This window comes from Protopterus annectens, chromosome 10.part0 (genome assembly GCF_019279795.1).
Source record: "Protopterus annectens isolate FY-2018-M chromosome 10.part0, PAN1.0, whole genome shotgun sequence".
NCBI lineage: Eukaryota > Metazoa > Chordata > Ceratodontiformes > Protopteridae > Protopterus > Protopterus annectens.
This window is the reverse complement of record NC_056744.1, coordinates 437,715,268-437,737,607: the sequence shown is the minus strand read 5'-3', so window position 1 is coordinate 437,737,607 and position 22,340 is coordinate 437,715,268. Positions and strand designations below refer to the sequence as shown.

Below are 22,340 nucleotides of genomic sequence, written 5' to 3'. Positions count from 1 at the left end.
CTGTAGAGGTGATCAAAGTGTAGTGAAAATGGCAAAGAGATCTCAAAGATTTTTCATCCCTCCTTTTTCAAATTGTCGAAGAGATTTTCTTCTCCAGTTTTGGCAAAAAAATAAGTCAACAGAATTTAGGTAAAACATTTAAGACGTGGCAAGGGGATTCCAAAAAGAAGTCTCAAACCTTCCAATACCAAGGACAGTCCAAGTCTAAAAGACTATTCAAGAGCCGTTGTGACCCCCTCCCACCATGACACCCTATCTCTTCCAGAAAGTCTGAATCTTAATTTTTCTCTGTGGGTTCTGAGGGTTCTGAGGCAGTGGGAAGAAATTTCTCCTTTCCAGGGGGTCATCCTGCAGATAACTCACTTCTATTTGTTCATCACTTGCTGTCCATTCCTCCTTCCCACATGGGAAAGGGGTTTTATTCAACTATGTACTAATGCCAAAGAAAATGCTTTTCCAGTTCTCGTTATTTTTTTAACCAGTTTGTGACAGTGCCCAAATTCAAAATGAAGGTACTGCATAACTTGTTACTGCTTCCTGTCGCATTTCTTGGTAACACTAGACTTAAATGATGCTTCTCATCCCTATTCATCCAGACTTCAGGCATTTAAGGTTGTGTGCCTGGATCACATTTTCAGTTCCTTTCCCTTACCCTTTGGACTATCAACTGCACCAATTGTGTAGCTCCAGTTATAGCTCATTACAGCTGGATTAATCTTTGCAGAGTTTTTCAGAAATAGCAATCCCTCTCTTTGCTAAGATCTCTTGTAAAAGCTAGGATTTAAAGAGAAGATTCAAAATTATTTCTTGACACAGGATTCTGTTCCTGGGATGTCAGACACCTCCGTTCAAAGGTCTCCCCTTCCACAAGGAAAATAGATCTTTAGCTCCATTTCTAGGGTTTCCATTCAAACTTTGATCACTGAGGGAATACTGCGGGCTTTTGCATGTCATGACTTGCATAATTCTCATGATGCTTCTGACAAGACTCCAAATGAGTGGTAGCTGAAATATTTGGCCTCAGCTCCAGTACCCCTTCTTTTCAGATCCCAGTATGGAGCTTTGTCAGAATTTTTTGTGGAGACTATAGATGTGCTTAAATCCTGGTCTCCCCTTCTCCCTCTGCTCAAAGCAGTTGGTCAACACAGATGCTTCTGTCTTTGCTTGTGGAGCAGTTTCAGGAGGGATAAAAGGTCTGGTGGTGTGGGGGAGATAGGGCAGACATGAACACACAAACATCAGGGAGATGCTTGCCCTGATCAAGGCACTTGAACTATATTTGGCCTTCGGGACCACTTCAAGTAGATGCAGACAATGAGTCATGTGGCATTATCAACAAGCAAGGGGAAACCAGTTCATACCCATTTTGCATACTAGCCATGTTAGCCTGGTTAGTCTTGCAGCGCAATCTCACTCTACAGGGATACAACATTCTTTCAGAGTAAAATTTGTGTGGCAGACAAGCAAGCTGAGCAAGACCAGGACAGATGCTTATGAAAGGAAACTAGATCAGGGGGTCTTCAAGATTTGATCCATCTATAGGAGTTCAAGTAGACCTCTGTTTCCTATCTGAATAATCAATTGGCAAATTTCTGTTCTGGGACTCCAAGAAGGCATAGAAGACGTCTGTGGTATCTGAAATCTTTGGTCCCAGTATGAACACCCTTTTATCTTTTCAGATCCTTTTTTTGGAGAGATATGTTCCTGTATGCCTTTCCACTAATATACAAAGTACTTAAGATTCAGAAAAAATTCCCCAAGATCATTGTGGTGACCCCCTTCTTTTCGAAATAGGGGCAATTACAACAAGCTACTTCACAGCATGGATCTACTCACTCAAGAGCAGGGGTTTGATAACACCCCAACATCAATCATCTTCAGCTAACTGCCTAAATGATGGCACCTTGATTCCTTTTAGGCACTTGTTTCCTGAATATGTGCAACAGGTAATGGAGGCAAGAAAGCCTGCTACTAGAAAATTATGTATTAGCAAATGGAAAATTTTTTCTAGTTGGTCTCAACATAAGTGTAGCTCCCATTAAAGGACTTATTATTTGGTTTCTCTGTGAGTTTCTTTTCTATGGCCTTTATTCCTCTATCAGGGTAACTTTTTCAACATGTCTGCCCATAGTCTCCTCTTTCAAGATGGTCTCATGTCAAAATGTTCTTGAAAGGAGTTTTGCGTAAGTGGCTTGCAAGTAAACCACTGGTCCCTCCTTGAGATCTTGACTTTTTGTTGGAGAAGCTAACTTGCTCCATTTGAACCAGCTAATCTGGCTGACTTGAAATTTTTAATATGGAAAACAGTTTTACTGAATTCCCTGACCTTTGCAAGAAGGTCATCTGAGTTGCAGACTCTTATGGTGAGTCAACTCTTCCTCATTTTCCAGAGTTGGGTTTTTTTGAGAGGATCCTTTTATGCCTAAAGTGGTATCAGAATTTTTTTCAGGCCAAATTATCCATCTCCCTGTTTGCTTTCCTGAACCTAAAAATGGGGACTGGCCATCCAAGGTATGGAATATCCTGACAATTCTGGTACAATATTAACAGAACTAGATCTTTCAGTTTTCAGATAGTTTTCATTTCTTGTGAAGATAAGAAGGGGCAACCTGTTAAAACTTTCTAAATGTGTAAGGTTATTACGTTTTGTCGCACTCACCATGCCAAATACTATTCCAGGCAAGGCCAAGATCTACTCTGCTAGGACCTTGCTGTCGTACTTGGCTTTTTGGAAATGGTTGGATTCTAGAAGTACTCTAGAAGCTACTTGGTCCTCTGTGCATACTTTTACAAAGCACTATAGGCTTGATTTCTTCTCTAGGTCTAGATCAAGGTTTGCTAGGACCATTCTCCAGGGGCTTCTGGACCTCACTTCCTCCTCTCAAATGTAGTTGGCTGTTGTAATCTACCCATAAAGCTAAGGCTACTGTAGCAGTGATCAATATAAAGAATATAGTACAATTATGTTGGTTGAACTTGCCACAACAGTAGATGGTTGGTCACTGCTGCAGTAGCATCTCCCCTTTTTTTTGGTGTTTTTTTATGCCAGTGTGTAGACATTTATTGTTCCTAGCATGGTACTTTCAGGACTTGGCCTCCCCCTTGCAGCTTACAGGAAAGCTCTGAAGGGCTTCTCTCCCAAACTAGTCCATCAGTTTGGCTCAAGCTGCTTGACAGTTTGGGTACGTGGAAGGTGCTCAAACTTTGGACGCTGGTCAGCTGTTATACTTGACATGATGTAATCCATATACTGTAGCTAAGGCTACTGGAGCAGTGATCATTCAAGCATTTACTGCTATGGTAAGTTCAACTTTCACAAGTATACTTTACCTGTCTTTGAACTAGCATCTTGTATGTTGAATGAGACTTTTTTTTTGTTACATTCAGATACGTGTATCTGACATGACTGGCTTGCAAAACCGCTAACCTGTTTGCTGAATTGACCTTAAAAGCATACCATTATGCTTAGTGTGTTTTGGAAACCCAAGTTCAGTTAAAACGGATTCTGCACTCGACCTGCACACACAACTGAGATTCTTCCCACAGAGAAACTCAGTTCTTTAAAATGACCACCTGTTTTGCAAAAGGACGTAGGGCAAACCCTTTGAGTGGCTTTGATATTGCATTACATTTATGAGCATAGTGTGTGGTTGGGGCTTCCCTGGCCATGTTAAAGCACATTCGGCTACAGGTGCTACCACAGCCTTCCCTAGAGTTCCCATCACCCTAGGCAATCTTAGGAGCTTCTACTTTGTTTTTTTGTACACACCTTCGAGGAACGCAATGGCTTGAGAGCTGCATTCAGGACCAAGAGTAGGAGGTGACTGCTATCTTCCAAGGTTTGATATCAAAATAGTTGATGCACCTCTCAGATTTCAGTGCTTTGGGAATCTTAAGAGTGACTATTGTAACTGGATGGTGATGAAGATAGTACAGTTGTTTAAAAACTTACCATAAATGTGGTTTACAGTAGTTTTACTGCTGCAGTACAAGCCCCCTCCCACTGCTCCTTTTCTCCTGCTTTTCTTGGGTCTTTCTGGGTTGGAATGGCAAGTGACAGTTCTGTTTTCTTTTTCCACTGCAACTGTTACCTTACTAGGCCATCCCTTTTTTGTTGGCCATTTGGCAGTTTTGCATTAGGGATACCTTGGGGTAGACCTTTGTCACTGCTACTGTTTGTCCCTGGGGGGCATACCTTGGTAATGCTTAGGTAAGAAAGATCTGAAGATTGTCAAGCATACCTTTTATATTTGTGGAAAGAGGATATCAGGTGGAGCCCTGGGGAGACTGGCTGGCCATGAGCTATGTGAACAGCAGGGTATCCAAAAGGTGAGTTCTACTGTTGCAGTTAACAGCTACATTTATGGTAAGTGCTTAGCATAGCTGTACTTTGACTACACCATCAGTGTTGACTTGGGTGGGAATGTTATAGACATGGGCTTGCGTATAGTTTAAATATGAAGCAGTGTACCTTGGTCCTAAACCAAGCTGCTTGGGTTTTAGTGCCTGTGTGGCAACATATGGTGCATGCTAGCTTCAAATTGGAGGATACCAACATAAATGGCATCTAGAAATGGAATAAAGTTGATTGTGGGCTATGGAAATGTTTGGCTGTTGTACTGTTCTAAATTAATGCCACACCTGTGTGCATCATTTCTATTGCATCACTTATTGTTCTTGGTTATGAAGGTACCTCCAGCTGTTTTTTTTCTTGTCAAGGCTGGCCTGGGTTAAAAGTAAAGGCACTTCAAGTGGTATTATGAATAGTGACTTAGATAAATGGTGCACAGTAATGCACCAAGAAATCTCTAGGTAAACGTTAGATGTGGAGAAATATTGTAGTATACTTGTGAATGATCTTGAAAGTTTAGGAGATGGGTGAAAGATTAAAGCATTACAGGACAAGAGGAGAGTGCGGAGAGGGGTTGTATACAGAGAAGAATTGCCTGTACAAAACAAGAAGGTATCTCTCACAGATCACATCTAAGGAAATGCACAAGGCTCTAGGAAATTTGTTCACAATTGGACAGAACAGAGACTTTGCCAAAGGCAAAGCAAATAGATGCCCTGCTTTTATAGCCTGTAGGATAAAGCTGTTGAATCAGGTTTATATGTGAGAAATAGAGGAGAAAAGGGGTTATGATGGAGCTGTTTCAGGTTTTTTTTTTTTGAGTAAGTATCTAACAAAAACTGAGGGGGAGATTTTTTCGGGTAGTGACATTTCATTAGCAGTATTCTTTTACAGTGTGGTACACTTGGAGTACATTACAAAGTAGAGAATTTCAGTTATAATTAGGAGAGTGGCATTGGTTGACCTAAGGTGCAGTTTAATCAGCAGGTGAAGTAAATACAGCCCATAAAAGAGCAAGTGTTTGAGTTTATTGTACCATACCAGTATTTGTCTTCATTTCCGTTTAACTGGAAATTAAAAACATTTTCTTTAATTCTCATTTTAGCTTGTAGAAAGTCCACTGTAGTAAAAGAAATGGAAAAAATGAAAAACAGAAGAGAAGAAAAAGCCCAGAACACAGAAACAAGAGTGAAACGTGCTCAGGTAAGGTGCACAGATAAGTTGTATCTGATTTTTAATGCACAGTTTCAATTGTCTTCCAAAGCAGTATATTTAGGACTAAGATAAAAATCTTTTTCCCATACGAGCCCAAAGAAAGTTGGATAAGTTAAATTAGTGGTGGGATAGTGCGGTACCCCTTTTCAAGCAATTCTGTCCACTGGTATTCTACCTGTTAAAGAAAATTATGCATAGTGAACACTGCAATGTATTTGCAATTCTTAAATCAGTAAGCAATAATAAATACATTATGGAGTTTGTAAACAAAGTGTTACTGTCAAGGGGGATACATAACCTTATATGCTACTTGACATTCATCTGAGAGGAGCATTAATGAACTGAGAACAGAAAGAATTTCAGTAGGACTTTAGGTGTAAAGGGTGTATGTAAATAACTTTATGGCTATGCCATTTTATTCTTTCTCCTCCCTCTTCTGCTTTTGACAAAAGTGCAAAAAAGCCACATACTGGAAATACATTTTGTGATCTGAAACGCTTATAAATGTGTTCTCAGGTTTTGAAGGTTTTTCAGCTGAGCTGTTAATCCCAAAAGTGTTAAACTTGTCAGATTCCCTTTGTAACTAATGCCTTCTCAGATTTTTCCTCTGCGTGTTCCCCCAAGCCAATATTCTATGGCTGCACTGCTTATCTGAGATTGTTACTCTGAGTATTTTACAAAAGGCCCAAGTATATTTTTCAGAGTAAATTAATGCTTTGTCTTGAGGGTGTATATTTCATGGAGTCTAGCTATATCTGGGCAGTGATCTGCTAATTGTTTTTTTTTCAAATTATGCTTTATTCTAGTATCTTTGCCATAAATATCCTGGTTATGTCATTGGATGATGCCAGCTGAAGAAAAAGTTGTAGTAAAGCCAGGGGAGTGTCCTTTGGAGCTTGCTTTTTGGAGGACTCTTGTAGCTTTAACATTTGAGCTTTATAAATAAAATTCAGTCATGCTTTAAGGTTTCTAGCTGTTAGTCTATTGTGCAAGGATAATGCCAGTTATGTTGTGGAGCTCCATCAGAACCAGAACAAGTACTGAGTGAAGCATTAAGGAGCCATCTTCAGTTATTCCTCAGAAATAGATTTCTTGATTGCATTTTGTACTGCAGATACTTTTCTGTTTTGTCTAAACATTTCCCATCTGTTTTAAATGTATAAATTGTCATCTTGTTGGATTCTCTGCAGTGGCTTAGTGGTATTTCCTTCCTGAGTGTGTGCTTTTACTTAACTGATTTCTAGTTCCCACATTTGTCCCTTGTTTGGAAGTGCCATGTCACCCAGTAAATGCATGTGGAGCCTCATGGCTCCTTGGATATCTTTCTGTTTCGTCACAGTGCTGCACTGGTTTGTCAGCTTTCCCCTGTGTAACTATACACTTGACTAACCTTTTCTGTTGAGAGAGAACTTGCTGCAGATAGCGTATGCAAGTGCAGTCCAGTCCCTCTGACCATAACCACAGTAATATAGCCAGTTAAAATGCACAGTACTTTTTTGACTCTACATAAAGACAAATTATATTGCACATGTGGTCGGGGTGTCACTTCAACAGTGACGGTCATCTAGAGACGAGGTTTACACCACTGTACTTTCTATAAAAGTGGTGGACATGATTTCTGCCGTAGGGAATCCATTTTACAGTTTGATCTAAAGGAAATGCCTCTAGTCTGTCTTCTGAATTTCTAATCTGTAATCCAGTTTCTGCAGTTTAGTAAAGTTTTAATAAAACATTGGACACATTGCATGACTTAATGAAGTTGTGTGATGCAAGAATGGTAAAAGTCTGGCACTCAAAATCTCTCCAGACAGTCTGAAGTCAGTGCAAGCAGGTTTTAAGAGGATATTGTTTTACTGTTGGTCATTTTGCCCCTGAAGAAATTGGCTAAAAATTGTGACTAGCACTACTCTGAAGTTTTTTTCCCTTCTTAGCAATACATTGGAAGAAGCCTGCTGGAATGTTGAAGCTTGTCAATATTTGATCTTAATTCATTAAAAAAAATCTGTGACTTTTACCATCCTGCTTTGAAGAGCTGTGCTTTGGAGATTTCCCTATGAGCCCTCTATGAAAAGGGGCTCCTTTTAGGTCAGTTGGACCATTTTGGTTAGCAAAATATAAATAAGACGAACATTCATTTTGAATTTTGCTGATCTAATTAGTCCAGTAATTTGTCTCACTGAAACTGAGTGGTGCATATTTCATTAAATTATTGTCGAAACATTCTGATGGGAAATATGGTGTATGGGAAAAGGAATTAATTTTGCATCTTTCTATGGACTAAGGTAGATGAATTCTGTAGTGGGCTGACTAAACTCCCACGACAATAAATTTCAGAAGCCTTAATGTTTGGACTAGTGCTCTTCCTAAAGTGTTTAGGTATATTGAAATTGGTCATTTTAGGTTTGTAGAGTACATGCAGTTGGCACTGAAGCAGCTGAGCTGTGGATGGATTTAATTCTAATCCTGTCAACAAATTCTGAACTATATACAATTCCGTTAAGAGAACCTATTGCCTAGTGACCATCCTTCAGTGCCTTGAGTTGTATAATTGAATATCAAGGGCCCTTTTGGGTAGCCCTACAAAGGAGTCCTTCTGCCTTCCATACCATTTCAGCTTTTTTCTTGCTCATGTTTGAGGACACCTGCTCTTGGTGCCAGTATGTGCTGTGATGCCACTTTCCTTTAAGGAGATGTGCATAGCCAAGGAGCCCACCAGTTCTTTTCTGCTGTTTGGACAGTCCAGTTACTTGTACCATGGCTTGAGTGGCCATACTAGTACCATGGCTGGCGTGAGTGGCCATAGTTTCCTTTTTCAAGAGCAGGAGGCAGAGGACCAAGTGGCTGATGCTCTGGTTTTCAGAATGGGTTTGCATGTATTGTGCTTCAATTTTAATTGTCCAGGTGGTGTTGCATGAGGTGAATGCTCAGGCATGTTTGAGTAGGATGGTTTGGCTGAGACTTTGTTGTGGAGGAGCTCAGTTTCTCAATATTTTGCTTAAGATGGGCTAAGTGGTATTGAGTGATGTTCTTCATCTCACATTGCTGCAGTCCTTACATATGGGTAGTCCGCTGTCCTCGGTCGGCCCGAATACCGAAGTATTAGGCTGACGTCGGTCATGGGCGCTCAAATCTGACATCAGAGCGTCAGGGTATAAAAGCGCATGACCGACGTCATATCCTCAGTCTTTTTTGCCGCATGGTCCGATGCAGAAGCAGCGTTGCAAGTGCCGTTCGGCGTTCTGAAATTTTCGTATTCTGATTTTCAGACCGAAACCAAGTTGGGCTAAGTACCCCGTTGGGGAATATTTTTGTTTTTTTCTTGCCTCAGTTAATTCCGGATGTCAGAAAAAGTGAATAATTGTATTTCTTGTGGGAAACGGATACCGCATAGGGATTATCACTCTTTGCATTCCTTGTTTGGGACCGGACCACGACGTAGTCGGGTGTCTGTTTTGTGCTAGGTTTAATAAGCGCACTATAAAAAGAAGGTTAGATTGTGCTAGGTTAGTCTTTGGTAAGCGGTGTAATTATAATATGCTGTCGGATCCTCCGACGCCCACTTCCACTAAGAAGCGCAAAGACAAATCCTTGAAACCTAGACAGGTTGATTCGTCCGTTTCGGACTCCGGTCCTGCAGAAACAACAGTGGAGCAGGTGGATCCGGCTGAAGTTTCTGTTGAGTCTCAGGGGGAATCTTTGATTTTGCAGGATGTGGCCTCACAGGAGTCAGGTCAAGCTGAAGGGGCCTCTCAGGTTACTGTTCTCCCTTCTATGCCTAAGGTGGTTAGGCCTTCTGCTACTATTCCTAAGGCTTCTTCTAAGGGCAGGTCTGTTTTGCCTTCCTCTGGTGTTCCTCCAGGTACTTCAGGGTCTGTGCCTAAAAAGCACATGCTTAAAATGGCAGAAGATTTGATTACTTTAATTAGAGGTTCTATGCCCCCTCCTGATAAGAGGCCCAGGCTGGAGCCAGAGTTGGAAAGTTTGGATCAGGCCTCAGAGGACTCAGACTCTTCTGCTGAAGATATTCAAGATTTTCCCCCTTATTCGGATTCTGATGCAGAGGATTCCACTCCTTCTGCTTCTCCTCCAGAGGATTTTTCTTTTTCAGAAACTCTGCATTCCATGAGGGAGCATTTTAAGTGGGAAGGACAGGATTTCTCTGATTCACGGAAGAGGCTTAGGGAATTCTTGTTTTTACCACAGCATAGACCCTTGGCTATACCTCCTGTTTTGGATGTTGTTCAAGATGTTTTCTCGGAGGCTTCCCTTAATCCAGATTCTTTGCCTCCTGCGCCAGTTAAACCAGACAGGTATTACAGGGTGCCTGAGGCTCATAAATATCTGTATAGGAGTCCTAGGGCGGACCCAGAAACTATTAGTCAGGGGCCTAAGGGTGTTAGAGCTTCTGTTGTAAAGAATCCGGTTCCTCTAGATAAGGAAGCTAGAGCTTTGGATAGATGGGGTAAGAAGGTGTATACCTCTTCTACTTTAGCAATGAGGGCTTTAAATTGCCAGTTTCATATGTTGAAATATCAGAATTTCCTCCTTTCTCAGCTAAAATCTAAAGTGGATGCTTTGGCAGAGGGCATAGAGTGTAAAGAATTGCAGGATTTAGTCCATGTCTCTGAACAGGTGGGTAAGCATTCTTTGCAGTGTGGTTTTGATGCTGTACAGGCCTCTTCTAGGGTGGCTGCCACTGGTTCAGTTCTTCGTAGGCACGCCTGGCTTAAGGATCAGAATTTGTCCGAGCATGTTAAGACCAGAATTCTGGATGCCCCTTTACAGTCTGAAGTTTTGTTTGGTCCCCCTGTGGAGTCGGTTCTGAAGAAAATGGAAGACAAGGCTAAGTCCATGCAGACTGTTAAAGATTTTTTGCAGGTGCAACCTCCAAAGTTTAGTAGAAATTGGCCTACTAAGGGGTGGACGTACCCTTCTTCTGATTCTCAGTCTAGGGGTAGATCTAGACGTGGCAGGGGTAGAGCTCACAGTACATTCAGGCCTAGAACTTGGAGTTCACCTGCACAATCTGCAGGTGAGGGCAGGGGCCAGTCCTTTCGTAAACAGGCCCAATGACCTGCATTTTCAGCTGCCAGATTCTTCTTCCCTGGCAGCTCCTTTGGGAGGAAAGTTGGCACTCTTCAAGCAAAACTGGCTTTTAGTCACCCAAGACAAATGGGTATTGGACATTATAAACCGAGGCTACAAGTTCTATTTCCATACATTGCCTCCTTTCAAAGGCATGCCAGACGTTCCTCCTCGGCAAAGGATAGAGGCTCACAAGCAGATTTCTTTACTTCTTCAAATGGGAGCTATACAGCCAGTTCCTCTGTCAGAAGTGGGACTAGGATTTTATTCTCGCCTGTTTCTAGTACCAAAGAAAGGGAACACGTGGAGACCAATTTTGGATTTATCTATCCTCAACACTTATCTGGACATTCCAAAGTTCAAAATGCTAACGTTACAACAGCTTTTACCTCTGTTGGGAAAAGATCACTGGATGGTAACTCTGGATCTCAAAGAGGCTTATCTTCATGTTCCTATCAGGCCCAGTTGCAGGAGGTACCTGCGTTTGGCTGGAAATTTACATTATCAGTTCTCTGCATTGCCCTTTGGCTTATCTACTGCCCAGAGTGTTCACAAAGGTTCTGGCTCCAGTGATAGCCTTTTTCAGGTTAAGAGGAATACAGATTTATCCTTATTTGGACGATTGCCTGATTATTGCACAACACAAAGACGAACTTCTGCATCATCTACAGTATGTGATGGTAGTGTTAAGATGCCTAGGGTATTCTGTGAACGAAACAAAGTCCAGTCTAGTACCCTCTCAGGACATGTGCTTTCTGGGTGTGAGACTGAATACAGCTTCCCAGATGGCCTTTTGACCCCGGACAAACAAAGAAGCCTTTCTCTTTATTTCCATCAAATGTCTCTACAGTCCAGGCTGACTGCAAGGACAGTCCTTCAAGCCTTGGGGTTCATGGCATCTTGTATTCTGGTGCTTCCCAATGCCAAACTGCATATGAGGAAGCTTCAATGGTATCTCAAAATGTATGGACACAACACTGCCAAGATCTAGACACTGTCATTCAGATAATACCTTGCATTCAGAAAGAATTTTTGTGGTGGGCTCAGGAATGTCACCTAAACAAGGGACTCTCTGTGACCCGACCAGAGGCGAGTCAGATTCTAACGACAGATGCCTCGGACAAGGCTTGGGGAGCACACCTCAATGGAAAATGGGTGCAAGACACGTGGCCTGTCAGACTTCAACATTTGCATATCAACTTGAAGGAGATGTTAGCAGTCCAATTTGCATTGATGGCTTTCAAGGATTTACTTCACCCAGGACAGGTGTTGATTCAAACAGACAACACTACTGTCATGTGGTACATCAACAAGCAAGGGGGAACCCATTCTTACCCTCTTTGCAGGCAAGCGATGATTTTGTGGGAGACTGCTCTCAGTTTACACCTCAATCTTCAGGCAAGGTTTCTACCAGGAGCACAGAACTCCTTAGCGGATGTGTTGAGCAGACAAATTGTGGATCCTCACGAGTGGAAACTGGATCCTCATGTGTTTCAAAAGTTGACAGTGTTATGGAGGACTCCAGACATAGATCTGTTCGCTTCTCCACTAAATTACCAGTTGCCAAAGTTTTGCACAAAAATGTTTCATCCCACAGCTTGGAAGGTGGATGCTCTATCATTCAGTTGGAGCAATCTTCATGTCTATGCCTTTCCACCTCTGCCTCTCATTCCCAAGGTACTCCTGAAGGCCAGAATAGACAAGCCATCCATGATTCTGATAGCCGGATTGGCCTTGACAGCACTGGTACCCACTACTGAGGAGTTTGGTACAGGAGCCTCCATGGCCTCTGCCTTTGATTCCATCTTTTGTCTCAGGAGGGCAATCACTTCCTCAATGTCAAGATTCAGTCTCTGCATCTCACAGCCTGGCATATTCTGTTTTAGACCCTGGAGGGTCTCAGCTTCCACAACAAGTTTTGAATGTTATTTTGGAGGCCAGAAGGCCTAGTACAAGGAAAGTTTACGCTGATAAATGGAGGAGATTTTTCTTTGGAGCAAAGCGAAGGACTTTGATGTTTCCAAGCCTGATTTAAGTGTTTCTCTTCAATATCTTACTGAGTTATTGGACAAGGGTTTGTCTTTCTCCTCGATAAAGGTTCATGCTGCAGCCATTTCTGCTCACTATGACTGTGACCCTCCTTTATTTTCCCATCCTTTGTTTAAGCAATTTCTTAGAGGGGCAAAGAACATAAGACCCCCACGTAGAGCTCCTACTCCTGCTTGGATCTCAATTTTGTGTTGGAAAAGCTTACTCTACAACCTTTTGCGCCTGCAGCTACTGCCGAGTTAAAGTATTTATCATGGAAGACTGCTTTTGTTGGCCATTACCTCTGCGAGAAGGGTTTCTGAATTACAGGCCCTTATGGCAGTGGAACCTTTCCTGATTTTTCATAAGGATAGGGTATCTTTGCGTACTAATCCTTCCTTTATGCCTAAAGTGGTTTCTAGTGTGGCCTTGAACCAAACTATTCATTTGCCTACTTTTTATGCAAACCCCCAAAATAAAGGGAGAAGATTTTGCATACTTTGGATATTCACAGGCAGTTGCGTTATTATTTGAGCAGAACCAAGGGTTCAGGCAGTCTCAGCAGTTGTTTGTTTCTTTTGCTTTGGGTTCTCAGGGAAAACCTGTTTCAAAACAAACTATTTCTAAATGGATTGGGTTTTGTATTTCTTTCTGTTATTCCCATCATGGTAAGGAGGTTCCGGCTGGAATCAGACCTCATTCCACTAGAGCTACTGCCACTTCTACTGCCTTTCTAAGGGGGGTAGCTACAAAAGATATTTTGGAAGCAGCCACTTGGAGTTCAGTACATACTTTTTCCAAGCATTACCACCTTCCTCTTTATTCTAAGTCTAGGGCTGGATTTGCCACTGCAATCTTACAGGGCATTTTAGCAGCCCCTAATGCTTTATGATTTTGCCATCCTCCCTTTACCTCTGCTTCGGGATTCTACCCATATGTAAGGACTGCAGCAATGTGAGATGAAGAACATAGTACAGTTTTGTACCTACCATAAATGTAGATGTTCGAAGATCCACATTGCTGCAGTCCAATTTACTCTTCCTCCTTCCCCTCTATAGTTTAGCATGGTTATATGGTTTGGGTGATGGTTGTTGTTGGGCATGTTTTTGGGAGGTATCCTGTTTTTGGGCTGTGGCCTTTCTTTTTAGGGCTTTCTGACATCTGGGGCAAGAAAAGACGGTCATGCGCTTTTATACCCTGACGCTCTGATGTCAGATTTGAGCGCCCATGACCGACGTCAGCCTAATACTTTGGTATTCGGGCCGACTGAGGACAGCGGACTACCCATATGTAAGGAATGCAGCAATGTGGATCTTCGAACATCTACATTTATGGTAGGTACAAAACTGTACTTTTTGCCTGCATTCTCTGTACTGGAATAACTTTAGAAGGGCAGTCACCAGGGTCTGTTGCATTTCATGAGAATCCTTATGCTGCCTTTCCACACTTGCTAGGCCAGTCCCCAAAGGAAGTCTCAGAGGCAAAGGAAAGATTTATTTTGGGGGGGAGGGGGGTTGTCTGTGTATGTTCCTTTGTGAGCCATCACAAATGATTTTGTCTAGTCAGTCTGACACGTCTTAAACTCTCAGGTTCTCTACCAGAAACATCCCAGTAACAGGCTCTGACCTTTCCTATAAGGAGTCCTAATGCTTTCTTCCATGAGAATGAGCAAAGCTGCTCTACTTTCCTTTTCTGGATTTCAACTTTTATACTTTCTGGAATGTGTACAGCTTTGAATACATACAATCTGATGTCTTCATTCGGCTTAAACCTGTGTTTTTTTGGCTCTGATGCTGGCCAAATCATCTCTTCTTCAACTCACCAGGCCCCTTTTCCCCTACCCACAATCCACTGCTCCCAGCAGATACCCCATAATAGTTTGCCACCATTCCAGTCAGGAACTTTGTCAGAGGCTCCACAAAAGCATATCCTTTTTTGGTACCTCTTACCCTACCCTTTAGATACATTTAGTATAAGATTGGTTAGATTAGCTAGGCTTAGATATTGGGGTTTCTCTTAGGGTTTATAGCTTTTTGGTGTGTGTACAGTTAGTGGTGTGCTTTTCCCATGTTTTGATGCGTTTTGCTTGACGGCATTGACTCTTTGTAGGGTAGTTTTTCTCTAGTGGTAGTGTGTAGGTTACCATAGCTTTTGTTTAGTGTATTGTATTTTCTATGGTTTATCCATGGATAAGGGGGTTCAAGAAATTTAGTGCTTGTGATCACAAGCTGCCCTTGCAAGATGTGCACAAAAATGAGTGTATTGCTTGGGGGGCTGCCCACCATGGTTCCCCTGCTCAATTTGTGAAGGGTTTGGGTCCAGGGCCATTAATGAGGGGAGGACAAAGTTAATATTGAAAGGTAGTCTCCTTGCAGATTTTCTCCAACTCCAAAGAACTGTTCTGACAAATCTCACCATTCTACAGACTCCAATACTTCTAGAGGGGGCCATTAGGAGGTCCTCATCTCCATGCCTGGATCCCCTCATTTGGCTTGCTGGACCTGAAGGTCCCAAGACATTTGAGTGCCTTGGTGGCTGTGGCACTGGCATGTGATTCAACGGCTTGAAGCCAATTGTGGGTGCTGACCGCAGGTAAGGGTCTGTCTCCAGCCTAAGTGTGCCAAGACCCTTTTTGGTCAAAAGGGCTCCATCAGATTGGGTAACTTTCTCCTTCCTCTCCACAGGGGATGTTGCTGGAGTAGTCTTCCCTGACCCATTTCCAAGTCTCTCTGGCTCAGCTCTGACTGGCAGATTTTGTCATCAAAGCGATCCTCCAAGCCCCCACCAGTGGCTTCAACCATTTGTCATTAAGGCCAGGTGGGCAGTTTCAAAACTTTAGATTTGGAGCAAATGATGAGGTCCTTTTTGCAGATTCCGATGCAGTTAGGTTTTATCCCTTAAGGTTTTGTACACTTTCCTGGAACCTTGGTGCTCTTACTATGGTTTCCTTCCTCTGCTCCTATGGATTTAATGTCCCTTGACCCAGCTGTTTTTCCACTTTTGGGGTCTGATCCAGTGGCTTGTCTGTGGTTGGCACACTCCCAACTTGGTCTTGTCGACTCTTGTCAGAGCTGAGTGGATCTCTAAGCCATGGCACAGAGGCTGTCATTTTTGGGTAAGATTCGTTCCCAGCTTTGGGTTCACCCCTCCCATTTGGAGCATTGGGCCTTCACAGATTGACTTTGGATTTGATGTTGGGGTGAGGTGTAGGTCCCCCAGGTTCAGGCACATTATTGGTTTCTTAGGATACTGGGACTGTTCAGTCCAGGTTGGCCGCCATCTGCTTCCATCGTGGAAAGGATGATTATCTTCGTATTTCACTGTTGCAGTCATTACATATGGGTAATCTGCTGGCAGATTGCTCTGTCGGCCTGAATAACAGTCTTGGGTCCTACGCCAGTTGCTATCTCCTCTTCCATGACATCAGGTAGTCAGGGATATAAAACATGCGGCCGATGCCATTTTATTCAGTCTTTCTTGCCTCCCGCAGCAGAAGCAGTTCGCAAGTGCCAGTTGACAGACTCCTGAAATTTTTGTATTGGAGTTTCAGAACCATAGTCTTCAACTAAAGCTAAGTACCCCGTTGGGGAAACTTTTTCTTGCTCCTTACTGATGTCAGTAAAAGTTAATAATTGCATTACTTGTGGGAAGCAAATACCTCATAAGGATTTTTATTTGTACTGTATTCCTTGCCTAGGTCCTGATCACAACATGCCTTGCTGTCTGTTTTGTGCTAGATTTAACCAACACACTAAGCGTCTGTATATTTTTGCTTCTAAATATTTTGGTTCAAGATTTAACTATCCTGAAATGTCTGTTAGCAATCTGACTACCGGAGTTCACAAAAAACGCAAGGAAAAACAGAGACCGTCTAGGTCCAAAACCGACAAAGCTTCTCTAAGCCAGTCACCGGTACCCGGTGAGGTGCTTTTGCAGCCCCTGATACCTGCTACTTTTGAATCGCAGGCCTCTACAGAGACCCATTTTGGAGTCCGGTATGCCGTGAGATTGAATATTGAACCCGCGGATGTCTCTCCCTTGGATGGGTCTGGAGCCACTGAGCAGACACCGGCTTCTGAGGGTGTTTTCAGGCTTTAACATTTTTATATTAAACCGATGCCAGCAACAAAAACAAGGTCAAAAACAACTATGTCTAAAAAAAAAAACCTCATGAGCCACGTGCTCAGGCCCCTATGCCTAAAAATAGATTATCAAAATGGCCGAGGATTTAATTACCTTGATCAGGGGTTCCCAAGCCCCCCCCCCCCCCCTTGCTAAGAGGCCTAGGCAAGGCACTGATTATGAATCTTCAGATCAGGTTTCCATTTCTTTTGATTCCTCTTCTGATCAGGAATTTTCTATTCCACCCTGAGGATTCTAATGCAGAGGAATCCATCCCATCTGCATCTCCTCCTGAAGATTACTCTTTTGGAGAGACTTTGCATACTTAAAGGGAACATTTTCACTGAGTGTGTCAGGACTTCTCTGAATCAAAAAAGAGGCTTAGGGATTTCCTTCCTCAACATAGGCCTTTGGCAATGCTCCTGTATTAGACATTGTAGATGTGTTCTCTGAATTAAGCATGGCTCCCGATTCCCTGCCTCCTGCTTTTAGTAAGCCAGACAGATATTACAGGGTTCCTGACTCCCACAAATTTCTTTTCAAAAATCCTGCTGCTGATCCTGACACTATTTCTCAGGGTCCCAAAGGTGTTAAGGCTTCTACAGCCAAAAATCCTACCCCTTCTGATAGAGATTCCAGGCGCTGGATAGATGGGGTAAGAAGGTTTATACGTCTGCACCCTTGGCGATCAGGGCTTTAAATTGCCAGTTTCATAATGTTATGGGCTTACTGAAACAGAAAAGTTGTTTATTTCTGATTGTGTGGAAAATAGTTACAGGATTTATTGCATTCAGCAGAACAGGTTGGAAAGCATACTTTGCAATGTAGTTTTAATTCCTTGGAGGCTTTTTGTAGGGCTGCCGTTACTGGATCTGTGATTAGAAGGCATGCCTGGCTCAAGGAGCAAAATCTGCCTGATCATGTTAAAGCTAAATTGTTGTATGTCCCTTTGCAGCATGATACTCTGGTAATAAGGCAGAAGAGGTTTTGAAGAAAATGGAAGACAAAGCTAAATCTATGCCAACTCTAAAAGATTTCTTGCAAGTGCAGCTACCCAGGTTCAGTAGGTACTGGCCTACTAAAAATTGGTCCTTTCCTGTGTCCAACAGAGCCACTCAGAGCAAACCTAGGCACTCAAAAGGCTCCAGATATCAATCACAAGGTTCTTACAGGTCTCCACCTCCAAATCTGGAGGAAACAAAGCACAACCCTACGGTAAGTAGTCTCAATGACTTTCCTCTGCCATCTCCAAGCACTTATCTTTTGGCAGCCCCCTTGGGGGGAAAAAATAGCACTTCATGCTCAAAATTGGCAGTTAATTACCCAGGACAAGTGGGTGTTAAACATAGTATCCCAGGGGTACAGATTTCATTTCCATACTTTGCCAATTCCAAACGGATGGCAGGATCTGCCACAAAACCAGTGGGCAGAGGCCCAGAAACAAGTCATGTCCCTCATGGATATGGGGGCTATTCAACTGGTACCAGAAAAGGAAAAGGGACAAGGTTTTTATTCAAGACGTTTTCTGGTACCCAGAAAAGACAATTTATGGTGTCCAATACTGGACTTATCGATTCTGAACACGTTCCTGAACATTCCAAAATTCAAAATGGTGACTTTACAACAGCTACTGCCTATGCTAGGCAAGAATGCTTGGTTAGTAACTCTAGAGTTAAAAAGAGGCATACCTGCATATCCCAATAAGGGAATCGTGCAGAAGATACCTCCACTTCAAAGCAGGTTTCTTGCATTACCAATTCTCTGCATTGCCCTTTGGCTTATCTATTGCGCCCAGGGTCTTTACAAAGTGCCTGGCACCAGTAATTGCATTCTACAGACAAACATTCAAATGTATCCTTACCTGGACGATTGTCTCATTCAAGCAGAGGACAAGGACACTCTTCAACATCTGACATTTGTAAAACTGTTTCTAGCATGCCTAGGGTACACCATAAATGAAAAGAAATCCCAACTGGTACCCTCTCAAATTACATTCCTGGGTGCAAGCTTGAATACAACTCCCAGATGGTTTACCTCACGCCAGACAAAGGCAACTGACAACATACTTCAAATGGCAACAAAAACCCAGTTATCTGCAAGACAAATTCTGCAGGCTTTGGGGTTCATGGCATCCTGCATTCCATTAATTCCATATGCGAGACTGCATATGAGGAAACTTCAGTGGTACCTAAAACGTTTATGGAGTCAACATTGTCACAGCCTGGAAACAAAGGTTCTTCTCATTCCCTGCCTACACGAGGAGTTTCTTTGGTGGGCAGAGACATGTCACCAAAACAAGGGACTGTCATTTACTCTACCCCCTGCCATACAAACCCTAACTATAGACGCATCAGACTGCTTGCGGGGTCCACCTGGGAGGGAGATACATTCAGGGCAAATGGAGCCCAAGCCAAATGCATCTGCAGATCAACCAGAAAAAAATGCTAGCTGTTTAGAATGATCTGACATTCTTCAAGGACTTGCTTCATCCAGAACTACTGATAAAGACTGACAACACCAAAGTTAGGTGGTACATAAGCAGGGGGGTACACATTCCTACCCCCTTTGCAGACTAGCCATGGCCTTGTGGAACACAGCCTTGACTTACCAAATACATCTTCAAGCTCAATTCCTGCCAAGAAAGCAAAATACTCTGGCAGACTACCTAAGCAGAAACCTTATGGACCCGCACGAATGGAAACTGGATCCACACATCTTCAGCATGTTAACACAGAAATAAGGGAGCCCAGACATAGATCTATTTGCCTCTCCCCAAAATTATCAGTTGGACAAATTTTGCACAAGAACTCATCACAAAAAAGCATGGAAAGTGGATGCTCTATCCTTCAGCTGGGAAAACCTATCGGTCTATGCCTTTCCCACTCTGCCTCTACTCTCCAAGGTCTTATTAAAAGTCAGACAGGAAAAAACAAAAATAATCCTAATTGCTCCAGACTGGCCTCGCCAGCACTGGTACCCGCTTCTAAGGAAGGTGCTTTAAATACCACATCTACTGCCTCAGCAGAGCTATCAAATACTGCACAGTCTGCTCCAAACTCTGAATCTTGCAGCATGGCTACTCAACTATTCAAACCACACCTCTCAGTAAATCTGTGATAGATGTCATTTTGGAAGCTAGAAGGCCTGGTACTAGAAAATCTTATGCTGATAAATCCAAGAGATTCTATTCTTGGAACCAAGCACAAGGAATAGACACAGCAAAGCCCAATATTCCTCAGATTTTACAATACTTAACTGAGATGCTTGACAAGGGCCTATCTTTTTCTTCAAAAAAAAAAATCCATGCCTCTGCCATCTCAGCTCATTACAGCACAGAGCCTCCACTCTTTTCTCATCCACTGCTTAAACAGTATCTTAGAGGGGCCAAAAATTTAAGGTCTCCCAGGAGAGCACCAACTCCTGCATGGGACCTCAATTTTGTGCGGGAAAAACTCACCCTGCCTCCTTTTGAACCAGCAGCTACTGTGGATATAAAATTTCTATCTTGGCAAATAGCTTTTCTTTTGGCAGTCACTTCAGCAAGAAGGGTTTCAGAACTACAGACTCATGGCAGTGGCGCCTTTCATCATATTTTACCCGGACAGGGTGGTCCTCAGGACCAATCTTTTATGCCTAAGGTGGTATCTACTGTGGCTCTTAACCAGACCATTTACCTGCCAACATTTTACCCAAATCCGCAGAACAAGGGAGAGCGGATTCTCCATTTATTGGACTTAGACAACTAAGATTCTACTTAAACAGGACCAAATCTCTAAGAAAGTCTGATCAACTACTGGTAGCATTTGCTGCAGGATCAGAGGGGAAGGCTATATCAAAGCAAACCATTTCTAAATGGATAAGCCTTTGCATTTGTTTCTCCTATTTGCACCATGGTAAACCTGTGCCCAGGGGGATCAGATCACATTCCACCAGGCTGCCTCTACTTCAGCAGCTTTTCTGAGAGGGGTCCCAGCCAAAGACATTCTAGAAGCTGCTACTTGGAGCTCTATTCATACCTTCACAAAGCATTATCATTTACCTGTCCTCTAAATCCAGGGCAGGCTTTGCCACTGCAGTTCTACAGGGCCTTATAGCTGCTCCTAATGCTTTTTAGTTCCATCCTTCCATCCATAGCTTTGGGATTCTGCCCAAATGTAGTGACTGCAACAGTGAAACACGAAGAACATAGTACAGTTGTGTACACTTACCATAAATGTAGATGTTAGTGTATTCACTGTTGCAATCCGGGTTTTACCCACCTGCCATCCCCCATTCTATACTTTTTCTTTCCTTCACTATACTCAAAAGCCTTTGTGGTGTATTTGCTTTTAGTTGACGGTAAAGTTTGTTTCTAAAAGTGCATTTATATATTTACAGTTTTTTTATATATTTTTTTGCTCCCCATTTGGGGGGCACCTGACATCTGGGGCAAGAAAAACTGAATAAAATGGTATCAGCTGCATGTTTTATACCCCTGACAACCTGATGTCATGGAAGAGGAGACTGCAACTGATGGAGGACCCAAGACTTTGTTATTCAGGCCGACTGACTGCAACCTGCCAGCAGGTTACCCAAATGTAATGACTGCAACAGTGAATACACTCTCTAACATCTACATTTATGGTAAGTGTACACAACTGTACTTTCTCTGCTCAGGAGATGGATTGGTATTCCTCCTTCGTCCCATCCCCCTTTCTTTTCTGTGCCTGCAGCTTGTCAGCCTGCTCCTGAACAAGTCCATACTATTTGGCCTCCAATCCAGCTCCTTGCTGGGCTTTCCTGCCTGTTCACTTTAATCTCTGGTTTTGCTGGAGTTGGAGACCTCTGCAAAAGAGGTGGTGCAGGCGGAACCACCTCAACTCCCCTGAGGAGTCCTTCACCAAGAATAGTGATCTTTAGGAAGGAGAGGGGTGTCCTAATTCACTGCACAGTGATGCCTTTCTTATGCGATCTGTTGGAGCTTCTTGGCCAGAACAGGAGCTGGACCACCGAAGCCCCTCTGAAGGCGTATGCATTTTTGAAAGCCTTTGTGGGTCAGCCACACCCTTGGTGATTTCCCATTAGGATTTGCTTAATGACCTAGTGTCTCAGAAGGTGTGGAAGGAACCTGACACAGTGGATCCCTTTCCAAAGAATGCTAACAGTTTTTACTCCTCCCAAGGACTGGCCACACTGGAATAAGGGTCTTGCTGTCGATACAGTTGTGGTAGTCATCACAAAGGAGTTTGGTCCCTCAGACTTCCTTCTGAGGAGGTGTCTTTTGGGAACATCCTAAGTGATACTTGGCAGACTGGTCTTTCCCTGCCTCATCTTCAGAGGAATCCGTTTTTGAAGGCTTTTGGGACGGGCCCATCTTCTACCGGAGTGTCTCCCCCTGCTGATCTCGTCTGACAAGGAGTGGAAGGAGCCTGACAGTGGAAACATTTCTCAAGAAAGCAAAGTGCCCCCAAGGGCAAGGCTTTTTGGAGCAGGGGCGACCCCATTGATGCTATTGTGGTGGCTCCAGCTACGAAAAAGGAGCTTGCTGAACAGAGTTCAG

At 43.0% G+C, this 22,340-nt stretch overlaps 1 protein-coding gene across 1 annotated transcript in view; it reads left to right on the top strand.

The window, feature by feature from the left end:
• The window catches only part of LOC122814170 (kinesin-like protein KIF2C), a 1,072,320-nt gene that overhangs the window by 119,718 nt on the left and 930,262 nt on the right, over positions 1-22,340 (top strand). The window contains exon 2 of the mRNA XM_044086781.1: positions 5,457-5,554. Coding sequence (XP_043942716.1) covers positions 5,486-5,554 — 69 coding nt within the window. The 5' untranslated portion in view covers positions 5,457-5,485. The remainder of the gene's footprint in view (positions 1-5,456; positions 5,555-22,340) is intronic.